The sequence below is a fragment of the Equus asinus genome, chromosome 13, assembly GCF_041296235.1.
Source record: "Equus asinus isolate D_3611 breed Donkey chromosome 13, EquAss-T2T_v2, whole genome shotgun sequence".
Taxonomy (NCBI): Eukaryota; Metazoa; Chordata; class Mammalia; order Perissodactyla; family Equidae; genus Equus; species Equus asinus.
In genome coordinates, this window is record NC_091802.1 from 59,252,606 (window position 1) to 59,263,528 (window position 10,923).

The window sequence follows — 10,923 nt, forward strand, 5'->3', positions numbered from 1 at the left end:
ATTAATAAATGACACCCTTTAAAACAAAAGCCTTATGCCATGGGGATCCCCCACAGGGGCCACAGCCTGGTCTCCAAAGCAACCTCATAGAGGGGTCGGTTAATGGCCCATTTCCCACCTCCTGTAACCGTGTTCCTTAACCTCCTCGGCCCCCAGGATCCTCGGGGCATCCAGCCGGTGCAGGTCGCTCAGGACTGTGCGGTGGGCTAGGCACCCTGGGGCGGGTCCCAGGAGCTAACAGGCCGCCCGCTGGGGTCCACCCTGGAGGGCCTACTGAGTCCTGCCTGCCCGCCCCCACCAGGCACACACGGGAACCGGCAGGAATGGGCCCCATGGCCACGTGACCTGAAGCAGTTGAGGATTCCTCTTCCTCATCTGTCAAACGAGGGCTGGGACAGACTGCTCTTTGTAAGAAGTGCTGGAAACAGCGTGAGACGCCGAGGCCCCCGGGGTCGTCGGGGTCGGGATCTCTCGGGTGGGGTGAGGGATGGCTGTTTGCACTCCGAGCCCACGGGACTCTTAGGCAAACGGAAAGCTTGAGAACTCGTGCACACGCCCTACCTGTGCTTATTTTCATTTGAGTTCTGATACATAAACACGGTGTGTCACGTATATATAATATTTATCCATTACATACACAGAAACAGCATCACATAACACGGCCAGCCTGTAAGGAACACCTCAGTCTTACAAATGGGAGGGGACAAATCATCACATTAAGCACGAAAGACGGTGCAGTGTGTGATGTCTCCTGAGGTTAGCCCACCAGACTGTTGGGGCGTCTGATGATAGCTCCCCCTTTTAGCCAGCTCTGATTGCAGCCAAGAGACAGCATTTGTAGAAAAACTCATAGCTGCCCTGAAACCGTTTTGTGAGACGTAGCGAATGTTATTGGGTTTTAACTGCCCAAGTTGATGGATGGAGGGGCACTGGTTTCATCTCAATTCCTGACTTTTCCATCGACTTGAGGGTGACCCCGTCACGTCATTTTTTGCCTCGGAATCTTGGCTTTTCGGTCCACAAGAGCAGCATGAAAACATTTATCCCTTATTAGCGGTGTTTCAGATATTAATGAGTTATTATCTGTCATTGGCATTGTCACTCCCATAGAAAGAAAGTGGCATTAAATGAAGTATTTATTCTGAATCTACTCTTGTATGCCCGTACCTTTAGTATCTTTTTTTGTACATGTTTTAAATAATCTCACATACAATAAAGCATAAATGGGAGTGTAGGTAAACTCTTCATGTTCCAGGACTAATTTAAGTAACTGTATAACTTTTGCTTAAAACATGTTTAGAGTGTATCCCCTGCATTGCTATGGACCTGTACTGGCCGGTACATGACTACAAGCTACATATGGCTATTTAAATTTAAGTGACTTAAAATTAAATAAAATACAAAATTCAATTCCTCAGTAGCACCAGCCACATGTCAAGTGCTCACTAGCCCCAGATGGCTGGCAACTAACGTGCTGAAGAATGTGGATGTAAGGCATTTCCACTGTCTCTGAAAGTTCTGGTAGACAGCCCTGCTGCGGGCTCTCCATACCAGAGTTAGTCATGCCTGGATGATGGCAAATGCTGAGTAACTATTTGATGAATGAATAAGAAAATAATTAGTTCTAACTTGTCGTAATAGTTCTTAAATGTGACAGTCAAAACAGAAGACAGAATCTGCTTTAACCCAAACCCATGTTTTGACACAACTGAATTAGCTGGAATTATTCCTCGCTTCTGCCTACTTCCAGTTTTGTTTTTAAGGAACACTTCCCAAATTTTGGATCATATCCTCACCCTATTTATCTGATCATTTCATTCTAGTCAAATCTGTCATATTTGTTTCTCCAAATAAATTATCTAAACATTATTTTACCCAAACTGGATGTTCACAGTTGGATAGACGATGCATGTGCCAAACCTGCCAGGAAACTGATTTTTTTCCCAATGGGCTAAGATCAAATTCTAGACAAATTTATTTCCTAGAGGAAGAAAGAATTCCCTTTTTTAAGCTTTCTTTAAAAAAAAATTAAGCAAGTGTCATGGGATACCATATTATCAGCAAGAGAAAACTAGAAACATCCAAGGCAACACCCTCACACCCAAGATGAATTCTGCAAGGAAAGGTGAGTTGAAACTGATCCAGCTATTTGTAGGATTACCATAAATACACCTTTCGCCTCAGCCCCACAATTTACTGCCTAGCTCCACAAGATAGGACACAAAAACAATTGGAGAGAGAGTGTAAGCAGCTCTCTGCACCCCAGCAGTGGTTCATCCCAAAACACGGGGTGCAGGCTGCAACCTCTCCCACGTGAGCAATCACCCCGCACCCGCCAGGGGAATCTTCCTTCTGCTCAAAACCTTTGCAGACAGTATCTGGGTCTGCAAATGTTACCCGAGTTTTCTCCAGGATATCAAATGAATGTAACGTAGTTAGCCGAAAAACTGAAGAACATGCCAGAAGTAGAAAGACGAGCTCCTGCAGTTCAGAATTTTCAACAGTAGGCCTTTCCGTTAAAATGACAACAAAAAAAATACATTTCTCCCGCTGAATCCTTTATAAATATGGTTTTAATGATCAAAATTACATTGAGACAGTCTCCTGCAACAAGAAACGACATTTTTATCTGCTCAACAGAAAGAGTACTTTGCAGCTACGTTTAAGGGAGAAACAAAACCAGAAAATGAATTTTCATTGAGTTAAACTGTATTGATGCGAAAAAAGTTAAGTAATAATCTATAAACTTTTATTTAGTGTTTGACTTGCTCTGATTCAACATCTAAATAACTTAAAGTGGGAGTTGTTCAATGGAATACGGATCTTAACAGCAGAAAATGAAAGGGTAGCCTGCCAGCGATGACCCCAACAAGGACTCCAGGCCACCCCCACTTCTAAACGCGGTCCACTGTCCTCTCTGCCGCGGGCAACTGACCCAAAGGACACCGAGCGCCAAATCCTGGCGGGCCCATTAACGACTCAGTCCTAGGTTAGAACCCTCGCCTCCAATCTCGCTTCCACTCCCCACATTCATTTCCTCAAAATCGTGAAACCAATTAAGAAAACGTACAGTTGCTTTTCTCCCTACGTGTGCCCTAAAACTTGGGGGCTGGGTTCCACTCTTCGTAGCTAAAAGTAAGAACACGGAGCAGTTCGCGTTTTCAGTTGACGCATTTCCCTCTCTCGCCTTTGGCGGAAAAACGCTGGGCGGCTCCGTTTTCGCTGCCCCCTCCCCAGCACTTTGTCTCCCGTCCCTTCCCCGCCCCCCGGCCCGTTCTGCTCCCGCGCAAAATAGGACGAGCGCCGCGAGACCGAGGGGAGACCAAGTTCAAAAAGGCGGAGGGCGGACGGGCTCGGCGGGCCCCGGAGCAGCGCCCCTCGGAGGCGGGGGCAGGAAGCGGCCCCCCGGTCCCGTCCCGACTTCCCCCCTTCGGGTCAGAACAATGGCTTTTTGCCCGGAAAACGCGATTCGGAGGAGGCCGGGCGCGCCCCGGGGACCAAGCGGGGCTCGGCGGGCGGCTGCCAGGTCCGAAATCGCGAAGCGCCTCTATCCTCCCGGGGCCCCGCCCGTGCCTGGGGCTCCCCGCGTCCGGCCAGCACCCCCGGCCCGGCCCGGTCCGGCCCAGCCCCCGCGCACGGGACCACCAGCCCGGGGCGCGAGACCGAGCCCGCCGCGAACAATGCGCGCCCCGCCCCGCGCCCCGCCCCCGCGCGCTCATTGGCCCGCGCGGGATTGGGGCGGCCCGCGGGGGCGGGCGGAGGGCCGCGGCGCGCGGCGCGGGAGGCGCGGCGGCGGTGCGCGTGCGCGGGGCGGGCCCTGCGCGGGGCGGGGGCGGTGCTTTGTGTGCGGCCGGCGGGGCGCGCGGCGGCGGCGGCGGCGGCGGCGGCGGCGGTGCGGGGAGCGGCGGGCGCCGCGGGCGGGCGGGCGCGCGCGGCAGCATGGAGGAGCTGAGCAGCGTGGGCGAGCAGGTCTTCGCCGCCGAGTGCATCCTGAGCAAGCGGCTCCGCAAGGTGCGTGCGGCCCGACCCGGCCCGCGCCCGCCTCCGCCTGCCCGCCCCGGCTCACGCGCCTCTTCTCTCCCTGCAGGGCAAGCTGGAGTACCTGGTCAAGTGGCGCGGCTGGTCCTCCAAGTGAGTCCCCGACAATGCGGCGCCCGCTTTCCCGCCCGCGCGCCGCCTCGGCCCCGGGGGAGGGGGAGGGGGCGGCGTGGGGACCCGCGGCCGCGCCCGCGGGGGGGACCGTCGGCGCGCAGGGCGGGAAGTTCGCGGGGTCCCCGCGGGCTCCGCGGGGAGGGGGCGCCCTTTGTTTACCAGCTCCCGCGGAACCCCCTCTGGCCGCGGCCCAGCGGCGCCCCCGGCCGCCTAGCCCCGCGCCGGGCCGCTTCCCTCCGCCGCGCGCTCCTCCCGCGCCCATTTGTTGCATGCGCCCCCGCCCCGTCTCGGCCCTCCTCACGCGACGCGAGCCCCCCTCCTCTTGTCCATATTTTCCCCGCTGTAACCTGAGCTTTCTATTGATGGATGTAGGGCTTTTTTGCTTTTTTTCTTTTCGTGGAAGGGAGGGGACTTGGCATCCCCGGAAGGGGCTCTGTTTATAGTCGCTCCCGCCGACCCGTTTCGGCCTTCTTTCCGACCCCACTTTTTTCCTTTTGCTTTCCCCTCCGGGTGCCCCGGCCCGCGCTCGCTCGGGCGCCAGGCACATTGTTCTTAATCTTTGGGCTGCGCCTCTGTGCTCCTCGGCCTCCCTGCATCCTGCACGAGCCTCCCCTCCCCTCGCTGGCTCAGGGCCAGGGTTTGGGGGCTTCCCTTTTCTGCAGCTTTCATTTTTACTGCGATTTGTTTTCTTTCTTGGGGGAGGCTGTGGAGTCCTCCTGAGGCCGTGCGTTAATTGCGGGGTGGAGGTGGCATTTTCCTTTGAGTTCAGGATAAGGTGCTGGCTCAAGGGCTGCAGTCTTCAGGAGCTCGCCTTGGGTCTGGTTGGGACCTTTCCGGGATTCTACTGCAGCACCTCTGTGCCCCTGCCATCAGCAGGCATCGCAGAGCCGTGGGGCGACCCCGCTCTGCTGCTCCCTGAATTGTGGTCACTGCCTGCAGTTTGATGGCGACTGCTCTTTGCTTTTCCAGACACAACAGCTGGGAGCCAGAGGAGAATATCCTGGACCCACGGCTGCTCCTGGCCTTCCAGAAGAAGTGAGAAAGTTCACAGCATGTGTGGGAAGGGGGGCTGCAGGGGGGAATGTGGCCTGTCACACACGCATGCAGGCGGAGTTGACCCACCAGGGCTCCTGGGCTTGGGCTGTAGTCTGAGGTCCCGTAGTGGCTGTCAGCAAAGGTGCAGCAAGCTGTGAGGTCCCAGATGAGTCCTTCCCCCACCTTCCCAGGCTGCCCAGCACTGTGTCCAGACCCAAGAAGTCACTGGTCTTTCTGATAGCCACCTTGCAAAAAAAAGAACCTTCTTGATTCCTTCATGAAAGTTCTGGCTTGTCTTCTTGGCCTTTTCTGTTGGGTAATTTGCAGACAGCACTAATAAAAACCAGGATTGGCAGGTTTGCCATAAAAGTGCAGACCTGGCTTCTCAACCCTGTATGAGGATGCCATGGAGCGAGAGAAGGCTCAGGGAGGGAGCTGGAACACACAGCGCAAAGTTAGGCTTATTGTAGTGTACGTGTGCCGAGAACAACACATTCCTTTTTCTCTGGGCTGCAAAACAGATGATACCAAGTGAGCACTGTGGGGCCCCCTTGCCAGCCTCAGGGGCCAAATTTTCTCCTGTAATTCTAGATGTCGTCTCTGGTTTTCGGTAGGAGACTTGGGTTAAGGGAGGCCTCTTTGGGATGCTCAGGGAAAGGAGTGGTGAGGGGTGGGTGAGGATGGGCCACGCCATCCGGGCATGAGGATCTAGGCAGTGCTGTTCCAGAGCATGCGGGTGGGGGTGAGGTATGGGAACATTGCTGGGGACGGCCCTGGTGATGGAGGCGGATGGACCTGTTGCTCAAAGGCTTTCCCAACTGGGGTCAGTCTGGTCAGCTTGTTCTCTGGTGGTGGCTCAAGCTACATCCACTTTTTGTTCTCTGTAGTTCATTTGGGGTCCTCTTGGAGGGCCTGTGACGATAGGGAGAAAATAGAACCAGGTTTGGGGCAGGAGAGACAAGGGGGCGAGCATGTGCTTGGTTTAGTCCCCTTGGAAGGTTCTGTCACCAACCTCGTTGTCTGCTGTGTCATTTATAACTTGGGTCCCGTAAGCCTTGGGAGGTGGGGAGCTGGGACGTTTCTCTGCCACACTGTCCTGACGCTGGGGACGGGGCTGCGTCCTTGACTTGCTTTAGGTTATGGCACAACAGACAAGAAGTGGGGTTAGCAGCTATTTTGAGATGGAAGGGTGAAGAGAAGAACTGTGGGGTGGGCCAGATTGCATCATGCCGGGAGGGGAAACCCACCCAAACATTCCCACTGGGAATGAGGAGCTGACAGTTATTTGCTGGGGGGAGGCTTTGAGTGTAAGGGGGTGTCTCAGGTCCAGAGCCGGTGGATACAGGTGACTGTGTCAGCAGGGGAGCCCCGTGAGATGCTCCCGTCCTTGGAGGAGGTGGGCCAGGCGGGTGCTGCTCTGGTTCTGAGCTCTGCCTGGTTGTGCTAATTGGATTCTTTAAGAGATCACCTTCCGGGCCCCAATGAGATGCTGTTTGCCCGTTTTAATTACTGGGAAACTTCTCCGATAGATCCTCTTCCCCAGGGGGTAGCCTGAAATACAAGCCTTCTCTAGGGGCTGGGGCAGCTCTCTTGGCTTCATGACCCCGAGTCACGAGTCAGGGGGCTGGTTAAAGGTATCCTGCAGGTGTCCTGTGAGCCCCAGCACTTTGGAATCCGGTACCCCCGATGCGTCCCTCTACAGCAGGGTCTAGGGACAGAGGGGCCTCAGAGGAAGGAACGCGGCTTTGAAATGTGAGCCAGGGGCACGGGCTCTGGGAAGACTCAGCGCAGAACAGGGCTGGAGCCCTCAGCGCCCTGGTGCTCCTGGGACTGGTGCGGGCACTGGAGAGGTGGGGGCTGGGGCCAGGGGTCCTTGCCTCCCTGCCCTGGACTCCTGTTCGAAGTGATGGGTTGGACCATGTGACCACCAGGGCTCCTAGTTGTGGCATTCTGGAATTCCCAGGAAACATTCTCCCTGCGAAAGTGGCCTGGATTAGTAGTGTTTGACGTGGAGTTGGAGAAAGCGGAGAGCTGCTCATTTCCTAGCTTTGCTTGAGTTTCTTTGATTTGTCTTTACCCAAATGCAAGTGAAATAGGTGAATATGAACATATGACTGAGCCATATTGCGAAGGACCTCTGTGTCTGCCTCAGACATGTCAATAAGGCGACATGTTTTTGCAGTGAAACATGGCAAACTGCACGGGCTGGAGTGTCCACAGGTGTTTGAAGCTGCAGGGTTCCCCTGTGGCGGGAGGGCGGGTCTGTGCACAGGGCTTCTCCCCCCTCACTGGTGACTGTCTTCAGGGAACACGAGAAGGAGGTACAGAACCGGAAGAGAGGCAAGCGGCCCCGGGGCAGGCCGAGGAAGCACACGGTGATGTCCTCCTGCGGCCGGCACTCGAAGCTCAAGGTGGGTGCCCATGGCTCCTCGCCATCCAGCAGACGTTCTGGGTAGAGTAGAAGGCGGTGGAGGGAGGGTTGAGGGCTCTGGGGAATGGGGGCAGGGCTGGCACCTCCGAGGAAGCCCCCCTTGCTCAGAGGACCCTGACCTTGTGCCTCCTTGCTTGCTGCCGCTCTCAGTCCCGGAGTGCCCGTCCTGCCCATAGGGCCCTGCAGTGGCCCAGCACCCCCCCCCCCGAGCTGGTTTTCTGTTTCTTTGAGGTCCATGCTGCACTCCTGTCTACTGGATAGCTGGGTCAAACCTGGCTGCTGACCATTGCTCTTCCTCACCCCCGGTGGCTTAGGGGAAACAGAAAAGAACATGAAGCTGCACACAGTAGGTGCACATAGGTTTGCCAGGTAGACGCAACTAACGGGGCAGCCCACAGGTCCGCACACACCTGGGGTCCGTGGCCCCTTCCTCCTCCAGCAGTTAGAGGCCGGGGGAAAGGGGTGCAGGGCTCCGTCTCAGATGTCTTTTTGATCCCTTCCTTTGAAGACACAGCCCCAGAACCCTGAAACACACATGCGGCCAGGAGCTCACTTAGGGAAGCCGCCGTCCCAGAGGCTCTGGGGTCCCTGCCTGAAGTCTTGTTGGCTGTGTATGCTGGCCTCGTTTTGTGTTCGAAATCTTCCTTTTGAGCAGGATGATGAGGGCCGCAGGAATCCTGCTGGCTGCCTGAGAACATGGGTGGTTTGCACTTAGAGGCGGCCCCCGCCAGCCCCGTGGCTTGAGCTCTTATCAGCTGGGGTGACAAGGTTGGGGGGCCACAGAAGTGGCAACAGGGCAGTGGTGCCAGCCCAGGGGGCCCTGAGACTTCAGGTTTGACTTGCTGGGCCCTAGTTCAAGGCAGGCCAGCTTTGCAACAGAGAGCTGGGTGTTGGCTCTGTGTCCCTGCCCTGTGACCCAGTGGGCAACACGGGGACTTGAGAAACAGGAGGGTGCCATGTGCTTCATTAGCATTTGAGGCGGCACCCAGAAGAGGGGGAGGGCAGTGGTTGGTTTTCGTGTACACTGGAAGGTTCTAAAGGGGTCTGATTGGGAAATGGGGAGACTGAAGCAAGATGTCACTTGCTTTAGGTTACAGAGTTCTTGCACACGCCGCTTCGTTCAACCCTTAGGCGTATGAGACGTGCAGACTGCTGCTCTGAGAGCCTGGGGCTGCACTTGTGTCCCCTCAGCAGCTGCTCGTGTCCTGGCTGCTCAGTGTGTGTGCTTTTCCATTGTGGCTCTGACATCACTTTACCAACCACCTGCCTGTCTTTTTCCTGTTGTACCTTTAACCTTGCATTTCATGGTGCGTCATGAGGACCTTTCAGATACTTTCTGGAACCAGGTGGTGAGAATTGCTCCTTCCTGGCTGCCTCCAGTCTGGAAGTCCCAGGAGGCTCAGGGCCCAGGCCGTGGAAGTGGTGACACCTTCCGCTTTGTCTTTGCAGGACCCAGGTGCCCCCTCCAAATCGAAATCCAGCAGCTCCTCCTCCTCTTCCACATCCTCCTCCTCTTCCTCAGATGAAGACGATGACAGCGACCTAGATGCCAAGAGGGGCTCCCGGGGCCGCGAGACCCACCCAGTGCCCCAGAAGAAGGCCCAGATCCTGGTGGCCAAGCCCGAGCTAAAGGACCCCATCCGAAAGAAGCGGGGCCGCAAGCCGCTGCCCCCAGAGCAGAAGGCGGCCCGAAGACCCGTGAGCCTGGCCAAGGTGCTGAAGACCTCCCGGAAGGACCTGGGGGCGCCGGCCAGCAAGCTGCCCCCTCCGCTCAGCGCGCCCGTGGCAGGCCTGGCAGCCCTGAAAGCCCACGCCAAGGAAGCCTGTGGTGGCCCGAGCACCATGGCCACCCCAGAGAACCTGGCCAGCCTGATGAAGGGCATGGCCGGCAGTCCCAGCCGCGGCGGCATCAGCTGGCAGAGCTCTATCGTGCACTACATGAACCGCATGAGCCAGACCCAGGCTCAGGCTGCCGGCAGGCTGGCACTCAAGGCCCAGACCACTGGCAAGTGCAGCCTCGGGCTGGACCTCAAGGTGAGGACACAGAAGGGGGAGCTGGGGATAAGCCCCCCAGGAAGCAAAGCCCCAAAGGCCCCCAGCAGCGGGGCTGTGGAGCAGAAAGGGGGCAGCGCAGGGGGCCCCCCCCACGTCCACAGCAGCAGCAGGGTCCCCACTGGGTGCCTGGGCCCCCAGCCTGCGCCCACCCAGGAGCTGAGCCTCCAGGTCTTGGACTTACAGAGTGTCAAGAATGGCACGCCTGGGGTGGGCATGGTTGCTCGCCATGCCACAGCCACCAAGGGTGTCCCTGCTACCAACCCAGCCACCGGGAAGGGCGCCGGGGCTGGCCCCACCATGGGGAGTGGGGCCGGTATGCCCACCGACACCAACAAGAGTGAGAAGCTGGCCTCCAGGGCAGCAACTCTGCCCAGCCCTGCAGGCAAGAGGGACTGTGTCAAGGGCAGTGCAGCCCCTGGTGGGCAGGAGGGCCACACCACCTCCGGAGAAGCGCGCAAGCCAGCCGCGCTGTCGGAGATGAGCACCGGTGAGGAGAACAGCAGCTCTGACTCGGACCCCGACTCAGCCTCGCCACCCAGCGCCGGACAAAACCTGTCGGTGTCCGTCCAGACTAGCCAGGACTGGAAGCCCACCCGCAGCCTCATCGAACACGTCTTTGTCACTGACGTCACTGCCAACCTCATCACCGTCACGGTGAAGGAGTCCCCCACCAGCGTGGGTTTCTTCAACCTGAGACATTACTGATGCCCCGAGGCTGCTGGGGTGTCACCTGCCCCTCTCTGACCTTTGATAAGTGACCTGGACACCCACCCTGCCTGTGACTTCGGGCAGGGGCAGTGCCTTGATCCATTGCTGGGCCCGGCCTCGCCCTTGCTCCTACCTCTGGGCCTTCGCTTCCCATTCGCCTCAGGAAGTCTGCGTGGCCCCCTGTGGCTCTAGCCAAACGGTTCTCAAGCCCGTCTGGTGGCTGTGCTGTTGGAACTGCCCTCTCTGGCCTGTGATGACAAATGGGTGGTCACCTCCCCTCCCTGTTTCCCAGAGGCACAGGGAGCTCCTCCTGGTCCACCTTGGCTATTCCTGCCTGGCGGTGGGGAGAGCATACTGGGGGTGGAGGGCAGCAGGGCCTTGGGGCCCTGTTCCAGGGAGGGCTCGAAGAAGTTTCTAGAAGATGGGGCTGGGGGAGTAGGGAGGGAGCCAGGCGGTCTGAACTCCCCCTTCAGAACAGTGCCTGAGCAGACCAGGGTGAGGTGACTGTTCATCTCCCTGACCCCACCCCCACCCCGGACAGC

The 10,923-nt window shown here is 57.4% G+C and overlaps 1 protein-coding gene across 1 annotated transcript; it reads left to right on the forward strand.

Annotated features, from left to right (window-relative positions):
• Nucleotides 1–3,868: 3,868 nt before the first annotated feature.
• Nucleotides 3,869–10,385, forward strand: CBX2 (chromobox 2). The gene is made up of 5 exons (XM_044745564.2): nucleotides 3,869–4,011; nucleotides 4,088–4,131; nucleotides 5,122–5,187; nucleotides 7,493–7,598; nucleotides 9,068–10,385. The coding sequence occupies exons 1-5, from the start codon at nucleotides 3,940–3,942 to the stop codon at nucleotides 10,376–10,378; spliced, it is 1,599 nt and encodes a 532-aa protein (XP_044601499.1). The 5' UTR covers nucleotides 3,869–3,939; the 3' UTR covers nucleotides 10,379–10,385.
• The last annotated feature ends 538 nt before the right edge of the window (nucleotides 10,386–10,923 follow it).